Below are 14547 nucleotides of genomic sequence, written 5' to 3'. Positions count from 1 at the left end.
GTGATGGCGGTCAGAGTAAAGACTAAAGACACAAATGGGAGTCATTGTAGAGTTTACGTGCACGGTCAACAGTTTTTGAACATGTGCTGCTTCCAAACATCAATGACAATCTCTTTATGCCAGCGTCAACAAAAGCTCTCAGCCGCTCTTGTTGGCTACTCAAGGTGCAGTGTGCTGCCAATTTAGTCCAAATGAAGGAGCAAAAGATTTCCGTGTCAAGTAAATACTTTCTCAACAATGTCTTACACTTACAGAAGCAATCCTGTTACTGGCCACTGGCCACGCTCCTTGAGGTGCCTTTGAGTCGAGACGGGATTGCGTCCATCAGATCATCCCGTTAGACTCAGCTGACTTTCAGATGACACAAGAGAGAATGTTTTCATCCAAATAGGAATATGGCAGTTCATGTCAAGATAAGGGACATTTTGAAATTCTTTTTCATTTTAGTTATTAGCGCCACAACAGATAATGATTCCCAAATGGCTTATTTAATGATTTTGAATTCAGATTGCTCAACATCAAAATTAGTAGAACCGCGCTTTTTATTTAGCTTGGTCAACATCTGATCATTTAAATATTCACTAGGCAGGTTAACGTTAAACTCCTCCTGCGTTTTTAATGCACCATGCATTGTGAGGAGCGGCTTTAAGAAGGTTTTTTGGCCTCCTCGTCGTTCTCATTATAATCATAATACGAAGGTAATGACTGGGCCAATGGAAAAAAAACATTATAGAGCCTCAAATTCAAATAACACGTCTATCTAACTAAACTACTAATGTCATGTTAAATCTACGCTATTTAAATTTTTGAGTTTTTTGATTTTATTACATTATTTTATTTCACTTTTTTTCCCAATCGATTATTAAAATAATTATTCGGTGCATCCCAACTCCAGTTATTGATCCATTGCTGATATAATAATCATTTAAAAAGGAGCTCCAACCACAACATTGACTTCAAAACTAGCACCTTGGTAGACGTGGAGAATGATCAATTGCAATTAGAGTCAGACAATTGGACACTGCAACTAATACTTTGAGACATGATGCTACGGGCGGTCTGCTGAAAAGACGCAGGCGTCATTATGAACCGCATGCTAAGTAAATCTCCTGCGTCGTGCCTTCGATGGCAATACTCCAGCATGTGTAATTACAGTGTAAACAAGGCAAGCGATGCAATTTGAGTTTCCTGGGCCTCATGAACTCCCTGAATGTGCTCAGAGACTGATTCGTCGCAGTTAAGGCTCAGTATTTGACTTCTGCCTCTCTAATGAGGTTGCTAACAACAGCTGTCAGGAAATACAAAGAGATCATTCCAGACAAGAATTGAGACAGCGAGAAAGGACACAACAGTCATGACGTTACGGGCGGGTGACTGACATAAAATGTTCCCTCAAAAGTGTAATCTTGACGTATGTTTTTGTTTACTAATTTAATGCTCCAAGCGTGTTATTTCCCTTTCTATTGTTCAGGGTGGCGAGCTTGAGCTCATCCCAATTTGCCCCTCATTGTCATGAGTAGGTCACAGAGACCCAAAAAAATAAATAAAGAAATAAACTAAACTCACATTCACACGCGGGCAAATTCTAGACGATGCAAGAATGGAGAGAAAATGTAAACGCACAGAGGAGGGCCTAAAATGACATTGAAACTCAAAGTCTTGACTGTCTTTAAACCGCACTTCTAAAAGTTGCTGCAGTAACACTTTCGACAATGTGACGCGATTCTATAGCTCGAGCTGCTTCATTTCCATTGATCAGGGATTGATGACTACAATTTATCTTCTCTAATAGACGTGATTAATCCTCACGCTCATTTAATCACTCCAGGCACAAGTGTAGAGTAGTAATAAAGCTCCCGTGCGACGGCCGCAACTAACATGTGCCAACTACGCAGAGTGAAGACAAAAAAGGAACCCACCAACCAACAAACAGCCGCCTGATTCGCAACCGACATTTCAAAGCCACTGTGGAGAAAGAATTTTCTCGAGTGGAAACAAACATGCACTCCCATTAACCGTGATGTCCTCAACACAAGAGTCATGTCACATTCATCCAGTTTAACGGAGAGCAGCAAAGCCCTCATTTACATGGCAACACAACACTGCTGGGTGAAGCCCAGCGGGGAAAGTCTGCACGCCGATCTGTCTTGTGCACGACCACGTCTCCTATATTACGACTTTTCTAGTGTAAAAAAAAGTGACCGCCCCAGACCAAGGTAAGCGGAGCCAAGCTGAGCCAAACCTGTACTGTGTGGGTCGTGATAAAGTGAGCACCGTTAACCTTGTTGGCACAGGTCTCTATTTGATAGTGAAGTCATTTATGCATCTTAAATAGCGATAGACGGATTATCGGCCGGGCTGATAAACGGGGCCGGTATTTGGCAATTTGCCGATAACCATTTGCCTTTTTTTTTTTTTTAACATTCAAGGCCAATAAATTAAAAGCGGGTTTGCTTTGGCTCGCTGCAGTATTCTCTCTCTGCTGTGCTGGTGGCCCTGCCTGCAGAAGCAGATTAGTCCGCCCACAGCATTATCTGATTGGTGCCATGTGCAGTGGGTAGCAGCCAATCAGCAATACGCTGCCAGTTTGCTTTTTTTACCTCGGGTTACACGCAAGTAGATCCCGTGACCACTAATAATATGAAAAAAAGCATATCGGTCGATCACCAATCTTAAATACCTTTCAGATTTGGTCTCAGGTGTGTTCTGTCATGTTTTTTTTTTTATAAACTATAACAATGGAGTCTTGACACTCCCAGATTTCTATGGGACTTTTCTGACATTTTTATTGCATGCTGGATAAGTCAGCCGTCGGGGGTAGCATACCAGACAGATACTAAATCAATTTTGCGGTTTGTTGTCCCATTGTATACGTCTGAAAACAGAGAAAAACATTAAAGTTGCATGCGGTGTGAAAGCGATTTTTCAGGTTGTTCACGTTGCCATAGTGCAGGCAGCCTATTTTCTCTTGAGCGAAAGGGGTGAGCTTGAGGTCGAGGGAATCCTCTCTCATTAACACAACTCTTTCATACAGAGCAGCAAAACCAATTAAGGATGGCCTCACCGTTGGCAAAATGATGATTTGATGCCGGTGCCAATCAAACGCTGCCGTTTCGTCTCTTTCTGCCCGGCGCTGATATGATTGTTTCTCTTTTAGGCACAGCTTGTAATTATTAAACTGATTCTTTCGACACACAATTTTCAATTCACTAATTCAGTGGAATGTAGAGAAGAGCGATAACTGAGTGGAGAAGCTTCACAGAACGGGTTTATGTATTATGATACGATAGATTGGTTTTTGGAAAGAAAGTGAACACATTTCGATCCATCTACGAAAAGGAAAATTGATTAAAATCTATCTGTATTTTTTTAAACCCAGCCCTAGAACTAATACTGAAATTTTAGTTAGAGATACATTTTTTGGATCACAAGTACTGTTATAAACACACGCACACGCGCAAACACACAGCCATGCTGAGTATCCGTCCCAGATTCTGAAAATCACACAAGACCAAGATCAACGTATTTAGGTTGTGGGGGTTCCCAGTGTCGGTGTTGGATGCTTCCAGCATCACTTCTACTCAGCTGCCTGCATTCATTTGTGGCGGTGAACTTGCATAAGCAAGGGTACAAACAATCAATACTCGGCGAAGGAGAGGTCGAGCCTTCCTTCTCTATCCAGAATTAGCTGCATAAATTAGACAGTCGTCATGTTTTTGGAGGGCAGAGTTCTATCATCAACATGACCAACGTGGGAAGCACACAAGGTGAAGGAATCTGGCGACAAGAAAGCACAAACGCTGCAGAGACAGAAACATTTTAGAGTAAAATGAACACAGCAAAGGACTTAGAAAACCGCTAACAAATAAAAAGCAAACCGATTACAAGTGATTTTCGCTAAGGCGCAATTTCAAGGATATAAATTTATGAACAGACAGCAGGGCTTCACATTGTGGAAAATGTGTTCTGCTGTCACAGGAAGGAGCTTCTCATATTTGACAAGTTGAAAGTGAGTGAAGATGATGACCTTCATCTCCAAACAGCACCGTAACCTTTCCTCCTGGCAGCGGACACCGCACCAGCCCGTGACTGTCCTGGAGATGCGGGGTAACCGAGCGGCGCTTCCATCCATCACCACATTACACACATTGGCCTACTTTAATGTCCTTTGCAGACTTGAGTCGAGCCACACTGGGCCAGCCAGAAACACGGGGCCGCTAATTAGTCTACGCCAAGAGCTGAGGTACGCCAGTCATTTACCACCTCAAGAGTGTCATTCTTTCCCGTATGCTAATGAGGACCCGGCCAATCACAATAGTTGCAGCCATTTTTGCTCCAACCTCTGCACTATGAAGAGTAGTTTTTAGTGGCATGCCGCCATGCAGTCGCTGCAGAATCCGCCTGACAAGCAGTTGGAGAAAGAATAATATTGCACAGCGCATACTGATGAGGCAGCAGGAAGAGCGACAGCATTTTCTTCATTTCTTTAAGTGCCTATCAATGAGCACATCCATGCCAGGATTGTTAGACGACACAACAACAGCGGGTGGGAAAAGGCAACATGCATACTGGATTCAGGAAGTTATTTAAAATATAGATATATTTAGAGTACAACATATTGTATGGGAATCCTCCAAACGTCATACAAGCTCGAACAATTCACAGGCTGAGTGGCCAATTGTTATTTTTGGCGATGGTCCGGTCCAAGTCGGGTTCAGAAGAATCGTGCGGTGTGCGGTGCGCATTAGCGCTCAAGCTCCATTGTGTGTCAAGCCACAAATTAGGACAGAGAAATACACACATTGATGGAGTTAACACACGTACAAACATACACACAAGAATGACGTCTGTTGTAACATAAAATTATTTATCGCAAAGGCAGAGTTGCAGTACTTTTTTTTTTTATTTATTACTGACTTTGTTACTACAGTACAATAGATCTTTATGTATTTTCCTCACAACCGTTGGAGCTGTAAAAAGGCGCGTTGCAGAACATATATTGATTGTCAGTAAGTTCAAATTAAAAAATGCACTTTCCACATCCTTGTAAATTGATATTTTGTTTTTCAAAAAAAAAAAAAACACACATTTGCTTCGTTTTTACAGAACCCACAGTAATATCATTATCATATCATTCACCGATATTTAACGTGAGCATGAAGATATGAAATTTTGTCCACATCCCCCAGCCCTACTAGTACCATCATTTTGGAGAATCAGTATCTGGATAAATAAAATGGAAAAATGCTGTGAAGCAGCTCAAAAAAAAAAAAAAGGAAAGAAAAAGAAAAAGCCCTGTGGAAGTCGCCAGATTTGTTGAACAAATGCAACAACCTTTAATTGGAACACGGAAAGCCTGGCAAAACTTCTGCACACAATTACTGAGCTTTTGCACGTCAGCGGACAGGAAGGAAGTCTGTCAGGGAGGCCAGCATCCAAACTTTTGCTATTTCTTTTGGAGCGTGAAAAAAAATACAAAATGGGGATTAACGAGTCTCTTGACTGAGTCACTCCGTGTCTAATCTCATGAACTTCATCGTTAATTTCACTTGTTTTCCATGTTTTAGTTTGGTTAAGACACTTTAATGTCGATCACATAGGCCGAGTTGTGAGTAACACGTTCTGTTAAGATGAGATCTCTAAATTAAACTTGAAAAAGGATGATGCAATGTTGAAAATGTAAATTGTGTCGTGTTGAACAAGCTCTTTTGTGAATGTGCCCAATCGTGTGTCCGGTCATCTCTGGCACCTTTTCATCCATACTGCATCCTGTCCCGGAGCTTTGTCAACATTGAATCCCAGGAAGACTCAATTGCTGAGGAGCTGTTAGTTAAACGGCGGAACTCATCGAATCATTTACACCAGTTGCTGATTCAATTATCAAATAAATAATTCCAGTGTGAGTAATATTGGTCGCATCCTTCACGCTCATCTTCCGTGCAGGCAAGGAAGCAAGCTGCTTCTCAATTGTTTTCTGTTACAAACCATCTCAGGAAAAGAAAACAAATTGCACCCCCACAACTCTCTGCCGCGACTATAAATAGTATCCTTTGGCTAGAAAATTGTTCTAAGGACAGCTCTGCATAACATTGTATCCTAATTAGCATTACAGAAAAGAAAAAAATTGAAAGTGAAAAAAATTTCCTTTTTATCAAAACGACACGTGAATTTGATTGAACAGAATTTTGACTGACAAACGTAAATTTGAACACTGCTCTTCATTGTAAATCCTTCGCCTGCCGTCATTATTATCCTGCCAGCATGGCTGCGTAAACAAGTACATGGTACATTTTTTCACTTGCTGCGGCCTGAAAATGACATCACAGTTGCTCAAGACTCAAGTAACGACCAATCACAGCTCGCCTGTTTTCTCACGCTCAGCCATGATTGGTCGTTAGTTGAGCCCTGAGAGATTGCGATGTCATTTTCAGTCGACAGCAAGTGGCAAAATGGCTGCCCCACAAAAAATGGCTGGATTTTACTGCTTAACGCATATTACACTAACGCAATGTTAGGGTTAGAAAAATGTTTGGGGGTTGACTTCGCCTTCAAGTGTAAATATGAGCATTAAAGTAAATGAAAAAAAAGGAAGGCTTGAAAGGTGCCGCAACACGGCCTTCTTTTTGGGAGGCTGCTCCCATGATGAACAATACAAACACAAAGGGCTCATTGCGCTTGTCAGACGCAACGTTTTATTGCTCGACAGTATCCTCAAGAAATCTGTCAATTAAAATTAAATGCTTTTGTGCTGGGAAACAAGCGGAACAGCTGCAGAGCGAACATACATGGCTGGCTGGAGACACAAAAGCTGTCTCCTCTCTACTTCCTGTTTCTCACTTAGCAGTCCACTGTGAGAACTTCGATCCAAAGCCTTCATTAATCATCGTCGTTTGAAGAAACAACTTGAAGCGATCAGATATCAGTCCTCATTTTGATAAAACCTTGCGTAAAACAGTCTTGGGAATAGAAACAGAAGATGGAAATATGTACACAGCATGCAGTCAGCCATATCGCAAAACACATCACGTTACTCTTGACCCAAAGCGAGTGTATTAAACTCTCCATGCAATTCTTTATCATCGGAAGGAATCCTTGCGATTAACTAACTTGTGCAATGAAAGACCAGAACTGTCATAAAATCATTCTGTAGTGTCTGTAAACAGCAAACATACCAATTTACTTTCAATCACCGAAATTATTCCAAATAAATCCTAAATTAGAATAGATGATCACATATAAGCAAAGCGATATCCTGCAGATTCAGACATTGACAGTGATCTGTCCGGACATTAGCCAAGCAGATTAGCCACAGCATTAATCGAACATTCAATTTCTGATACTTTGGTCATCATGATACCTTCCCTTTTGGCAATCATGGCTTCCCTTCTGTGGTGTGTTGAAAACAAAAAAACGATTAAAAATGAGAAATTTTAATAAATGTCAGTCTACTACAACTCACAACTAATTGTCTAATTTCTAACAGTTAAAAAAGCTTTAATATGTTGTAAATCACAAAAATTGTTTAATAAACATGTGCTTTAGGCATTCAAACTAAGTCAAGTTTGGGAGCTTTTAATTTTCAAACTGTTGACACCATTTTAACCCTTTTTTTTTTCCAACAAATGAATATCAGCTCCTAATAATCGGTATCGGCCCTGAAAAAAACATGTCGGTCACTAACTGTGATCTTCCAAGATGCGCAATTAGAAATAAGAGAGGATTTGCTCTACGTAATTCAAGAAAACCAAACAGCAATCCAGTCGATGTGCTTCTTTGTAAGAAAATACAAACGTGACTCACACAACCTTAAATGTGTCACAAAAGAGAGCAAGTTTTATCTCGACAAACACAAAGTACTCAGAAGTCGCCTGAGTCATTGATGTACACATGAAATCAAACCTCAAACGCCACGCTGACCATGGAGGACAAGATCCCAGCGAAGCGACAGCTTTGTCAGTCATTTAAGCGAATCGCCTTCCCCCGGACGACAGCCACTCTCTTATCGCACTAATCTGGATAACTTCAGCACTAAGTCAGTGAAGGCAGCATGGATAAATGAGTTTACGCCTACATTTATTGGATTAGAACGCATGAGGGGCTTGACCTGACGGCCCCAACCACGAGCCGTTGACATTTAATGAACACAATCGCTTTGAAAGCAAAAACACAATATGAGCAATCTGGTGCGCAAGCCACCAAAAATATTTGACTTTCAACATTAATCTTTCTCTTATAGGAGCAGTTCATTGACCCCAATATTGGTTTATATTATTAACATTCAACTAGTGATTTATTCTGGGTAATTTTACAAGGTCGATTCACCAGCAATGATTCAACTCCCGAGACAATCTTGACGGGAGCTGCGTTTTATTTGACAGTAACCTGGTGGAGGTTAAACGTGAACCTCGCAGGTCCAGAACCTGTTTCGCATCGATGAGGAGGTGAGTTGCTACAACAAAAGGCGACATACAACTTTTAACTAAGTGACCCAATGCAGCTCTTTAAACCGAATCTTGAAACTGAGTTCTCATGCCGCAACGAGGGACTCATAAAAGTAGACGGAACCAACAGCAGGGATGCTGACACTATATGACCAGGCAAGTAAATCTGAGCAGACATGCCGTATTTTAAGTCACTCATACAATTTTGGCGAATACTACTTATTCAGAAACGGGATTAGCTGACAAAGCTAACACAAGTGTGTACCAAATTTGGTTTGTTCAGAGTCAACGTACCGATAACCCTTCCGGTTCAGCCGTAAGCGCGCGCACACACACATTGCTGCTACCTTGATTTACGAGCATGCCGGTTTATGAATTTTTGGAGTTCCAAGTCCATTTTGTGCATTGCGTTGAGAACCAAAATTAATTACAAACGAACTTCAGGTGTGTGGCCGCACGACTTAAGCAGGACATAGGGACTAACTTCATGCACTGGCGCATGTTTCTATTTTACAATAGAGTGCTTTCTGCAAAACATGTTTTCAGGGTGGGGACTTGATTGGCTTAATTGTATGTCAGTCAATTTTAATGAGGGAAACTGATTTGATATCAGAGTTAACTGAGTTACAATCTTGGTCATGGATCCGGTTAAAGATCGCGCTGAACAGTTTTTAGTCAGCACTGATTATGTGTAAACAGATGTCAAGCAAACAGAAGCAGAGAGGAAGGTCCGCATGCGCTTCCTCATTCTAGTCCAGGTGGCACAACTGCTCTCTCATTGGGTCACTGCGGTTGTAAAAGCTTGGGCTTGGAGAGGAGCTTCGGCTTAGGAGGTAGAAACAAGACGAGCAACTACTGCATTGTGGCCCAACAGCTGAAATACAAATCTGCACCCGCCTGCAGGAAAACACATGGATCTCCCAGATGAATGGGGAAACACCCGCAGGGAGGGGAGAGCCAGCAGGCAAGGCTGGCAGGGCTGTCTGACATCATCCAGGACGTTACTGTGAAGTATCATGTTTAAAGTCTGTGTTTATGTTTACGTCCATTCAAAGCATACATGTGACACATTTGAGGATGTGGGCAGGCATTGACGCTACTGCAGCAGAAACTACACTCTCATCCCACTCACACGCCGCAGTTTTACAGCATATAGAAGGAAGGAGAAGGAGGTTGCCCCACTGAACATCAGACATAGGCGTTACAACACAAGCTCAACATTTTTTTTTAGCAGACTCGCTAACTAACACCAGTAAAGAAATGACACGTGTGCACAAACACTTCCACGCGAGCTAATTAAATCTTCAAAGTTGAAAGGGTATGATGGCAGATAAAAGGGGGGAAAACGAAGGCTAGTTTAGTAGTGAGCGGCCGGGGCAGCGCTAGATGATGGTCTTCAACAGAAGGCGCTCCAAACAACTGCATTGCCTCCTTGTCAGAGCTCCACGTCCCACTTGGCGTGGAAATACAGTAACTCGCACGCGACACCGGATCGAGACGCATTTCCTGACTCACAATGAGCCCAAACGTTTACGCAATCTCAAGACAAGAGCAGTGCGGGAAAACCTTGAGGCTAGTTAGCTCTTACTTCCGTAGCAAGCCCGACCAGCCGTCACCGTGCGCCTCGCTCCGGGCAGCCAGTTTCACGGCGTCCCTCTCACGCGCCCTCCCTCCCTTCTCTCGCGCTCTCTTTCGGCCACGTCCTGGGACTTACCGGTCTTATGTGCTGCTGGTGTCGGGGAGAAGGAGCGACGAGTGCGGGGAGGCTGCCGGCCGTCGCTCCGCCGCTTCGGGACAACAGCAAGACTGATCTGCACACTTTCGCAGCCATCTCTCAAGTGAAAGCTCGCCGGGGAAGGAGACTGCTGCGGGCGGACCGAGACGCACCGAGGGGAAGAGGGAGGGAAGGGAGGAGGGGGGAGGCAGGGAGGTTTGAGGTAAAGGAGGGGTGGGGGGGTGCTGGTGGTGGGCGGGTTTGCGGGGCCGGTCTACGACAAGGCTCTATGATTTGCATAAATTAAACTCGGTACGATGATGATAAGAATAAGTAAAAAGAAATCATTTGTAATGTATGAGGGTCACATAATGTTAATATCTCAAGTTTTAGGAAGTGCGTAAATTTTAATTATGCATACTTATCACAGAAAGGACTCCAGAGCCTATCCCAGCTGTGGCTTCTGGCAGTAGGTTGGGGGACACCCTGAACTGGTTGCCAGCCAATCACAAGGCACACAAAAACGAACAACCATCCGCGCACACACCCATACCCAAAGGCAATTTAGAGTGTCCGATCAATCCGCCATGCATGTTTTCGGAATGTGGGAGGAAACCAGAGTACCCGGAGGAAACCAACGCAGGCACGGGGAGAACTTGCAAACTCCACACAAAAGGAGGGGCACAAGGTGCAGGGCCAGGAGCCCTTACTAAATCTCTAACACCCAGACTTTGAGTTTTTGAGTTTTACATCATTAAAATGCTGTCATACTTTATGTATTATACACGATCACAATAGTTTGGGCTTATAGTTAATGTGAGAAAAAACACAAATAAAAATGAATACAAATCTAAACCATCTTGTCTGACAGGGAGGCCTGCATAAACTAATCAATTAATTAATCAATTGAAGAGGCAGCTCTTAGCTCAAAGGGACATGTATGCCAAAGTTTGGTTTAGACAGGTGAGGAGATTATTAACCATAGGCGAAGCATCAGGAGTCAAATATAAGAATGATCTTTTGGAAAGCTAACGTTAAACACTCCAGATGATTTTTCTATGAAAAAATCAATAGCATATGTAAAATCAATCAGCGTATACAATAAATCTGATATTCTTCAAGACCTCCGTCCTAAGGGTGAGGGTCGCAGATCTTGCTCGAGGGCTCCACTAAATATACTTCTTAACATTTTAGTCAAAGGTTTATACATTGTTTCCATGAATGCAAGACTTGTTGAATTTCAAAGCAATGCAGTTGCTTGGATATTCACCAACTTACACGCAATGTTGCATGTTACTACACGCTACACTCTAATCTCGTTTCTGATTCTGATTTCTGATCATTTGACTGATTGGTGATTGTCAAATTAGAGTGGAAACAAAATAAATTTGATAATGGTGAAAAGCCATGGGAGTTGGAAAAGTGTTTTTTGTCTCCAGAATCCCACTAACCCCATAAATGCAAGTAATCGACGAGGTAATGGCCCCGTTCGGTTAATAAGTGTCTAGCAGACTTTCCTTGGTACAATGGAACCTGATCTTTGACCAAGAGATTTCATCTGCCACACCTGTATTGGACAAAGGAAAAAAAACGATAATGTTCAGTAGCTTTAGACTTGAATTATTAATCTACGGTCTGATTAGCATCCTGACTTTGATCCTTTTAACTAGCTTCTGTAAATATTATTTTCTCACTGACTGAGCTCTTGCCTCTCCCTTTTAAACTTCGTTCAGGACAATGCATCCTAGGCTACAAGTGAGTCGGGGGCAACATCGGCTAGCGCCCCTGAAATATTAGGTCTCGACCTCCCAAGTGCAGCAATATGACTCCAATCTGTAATTATTAAAAATGTGTTATTTAAGTGCATTCATTGTGTCAAGTAGTTTTCCTTCTTCAAATTATGATCACTGAATTCCGAACTCGCCTATTTGAGAAGATCTGTGTCCAGATGAATGTTACGAGGGCATGAAATGACAAATATTACTAGAATTATTAGAATTTTTGATACTTCATGCTGTTACTATTTGTATTCTTCTCCTCTTTTGCTGTCAAACTCTCAAATGGACTTTAGGTCGATAATGCGACCGGAGTGCACGCTTGTAAATGAAGCCGCTGCGATACCGCACCAAGCAGCACTTTGCTCATTGTAAGGAAATGCGTACACACTGTATTAAAGCGAGCATTGTCCATGCAAGTGTAGCCAGCAAATGTCTTCCATACTTCCTGGACCACTCGTTCTTCATGTGAATTTTGTGACAACGAAAAAAAAAAACCAGTGCTGCATCTTTCACATCAAAAGTTGAATCGCACTCGGTCAACATACTGCTTGTCATTATTAGAGTTACGTTGCGGATGAGTTGGAACGATTCACTACTAGGATGACTGATGGGCGAGTCTTCAATTAATCAGAAATGCATGCATACTCGTGAAGGCCTGATTTGAACCCAGAACAACGGTGAGGCAGATTTTAAAATGAATCACGTTACCGTGCTTTATAGTTTTTACTTGTTGATTTTGTCTGTTATATAAAAGGAATACAGTCAAGGTTCAAAAGTAATTTAATTTATTCTCAGACTCGATTGAACTGCCAATACTGTACTCATGTTCCCAATGCATGTCCGACATTTCACGCATGCTCTTTTTAATGCGCAAGGCAAACTACGGTACATAAAAGCAGTGTTTGCTTTCTGTTACTTGTGCACACAAAGACTCGTGCCCACCACATGGCAACACGTCCATTGAAAGTGGAGCCCGCTTTTCAGCGTGTGTCCTCAAGATAAGACATCTTTCATCAACGCACAGAGACAATGCATGAGATCAAGTTTCATTGTCGTAGTCATGCAACAAGGCAGCCCAGCTACACATCGCCGCTGTTAATTTTAATTCAATTTAAAATACGGATGATAATCCTTCAAGGGGATATTCATCTTTACACTCTGCTATACATTTCCCACTGCACACCACTCAGATAACCAGAGCAGACACATGCAGGCGTACAAGGACACATGTCAGCGTGCAAACTGCGCCGATTAAGCTGGGCTTGGTGGCGTGTTGGTTCCTTACTGAAGAGTACTTCAAAGTTAGTACGACGTCTCGTTCCAAAAATGACTGTTTTCTTTTTTTCCCCTGTCCATGGCAGGACTGGAACAGTGATGCCTTGGTTCATAAGCTCAAGTCTTACAGATAAGTTTCTGCTGCCAAAAGCAAGCACGCCCAAAGAGATTAAGTGTGCAGCTCTCAAGATAAAGAGGCTGTTAAACGACTCTGCTTTTTAGTCACAACAATAAAACTGTTGACTAGACTTTTTAGATGCATGCAAACGCCTTAATGTAACTGTGTTTGGCTTTTTAAAATAAGAATATTTGATTGAAAACCAAATTGCTCTTTCATCATGTACAGACTTCCTCCTCTGCACTTGGCTGGCGACCGGTCCAGGGTGTGCCCCACCTCTTACCCGAAGTCAGCTGAAATAAGCTCCACTTAGTCATAAACCTCATGACGACAAGTCTATAGAATATATATAGGCAATATATATCGCCCTCGATACCCACTAATTACAAGACGACTTTATTTGTCAAAAGTTGACACACTCCAGGCGCATTCAGTGATTTTTTCCCCCCTCTGCCTTTAAGTGCCACTATAACCATAACAGCCAATGCAAGATTTCCATCCATCCATGTTCTATCTCGCTTGACCTCTTTCATTTGTGTGAGCTGGAGCGTATTCAAGCAGACTTTAGGCAAGAGGCGGGGTACGCTCTGGGCTGGTCGCCACATATAGACAAGCAACCATTCACACATTCTGGACTATCTAGATTCTTTATTTAACCTGACATGAGTGTTTTTACAATGGAGGACCCTGTTGGACCTGAAGAAAACCAACATAAACACAGGAAGAGCATGCTAACTCCACACAAAAAGGTCTGAACCTCTGTACCAAGATTGAAACCCAAAAACTCAGAACTGTGAGGCAGAATTGGTTCACCGTGCCTCCAGACATTGAATGTTGTACAAAACTGTAGTTATCCCTTTTATGACTGGACTTTGAGCATTTTCTTAGAAAACCTATTATGACTGTAGTACTTCAGTACATTTCAAGTATGTTCTTTTTTTAAACTTCACTAAAGGAGTTGAATCTGTACTTCTACCTTTAGCAGAATTCTTTTTTATGTTTTTGGAGAAGGTGTTTGAATGATTCATGGATGGAAATTTATTTTTCTTCCTCTCTTTTTCTTTTATTTGCTTCTGTATCTCGGTATTTGTACATCTTCTTAGGTAAGGGTACAGAGTGTTCGTGCTTTTGCCACTTGGGGAAAATTGGATGAATGGATAGATGGTTCGATGGATGGATGGATGGATGGATGATTGATTGGATAAAATTCCATCCCGTCCA

At 42.1% G+C, this 14547-nt stretch overlaps 1 protein-coding gene across 2 annotated transcripts in view; it reads right to left on the bottom strand.

Annotated features, from left to right (window-relative positions):
* Positions 1 to 10349, bottom strand: part of mcu (mitochondrial calcium uniporter) — a 38825-nt gene extending 28476 nt beyond the window's left edge. For both annotated transcript variants that reach the window (XM_088305468.1, XM_088305470.1), the window contains exon 1: positions 10156 to 10349. In XM_088305468.1, the coding sequence (XP_088161594.1) occupies positions 10156 to 10272 (117 nt within the window). In that variant the 5' untranslated portion in view covers positions 10273 to 10349. The remainder of the gene's footprint in view (positions 1 to 10155) is intronic.
* Between the last annotated feature and the right edge of the window lie 4198 nt (positions 10350 to 14547).

This window comes from Idiotropiscis lumnitzeri, chromosome 9, assembly GCF_059441095.1.
Source record: "Idiotropiscis lumnitzeri isolate Australia: NSW breed Sydney's pygmy pipehorse chromosome 9, RoL_Ilum_1.0, whole genome shotgun sequence".
Classification (NCBI taxonomy): domain Eukaryota; kingdom Metazoa; phylum Chordata; class Actinopteri; order Syngnathiformes; family Syngnathidae; genus Idiotropiscis; species Idiotropiscis lumnitzeri.
The sequence above is the reverse complement of the archived record's forward strand: the minus strand, read 5'-3'. Positions and strand labels throughout refer to the sequence as shown.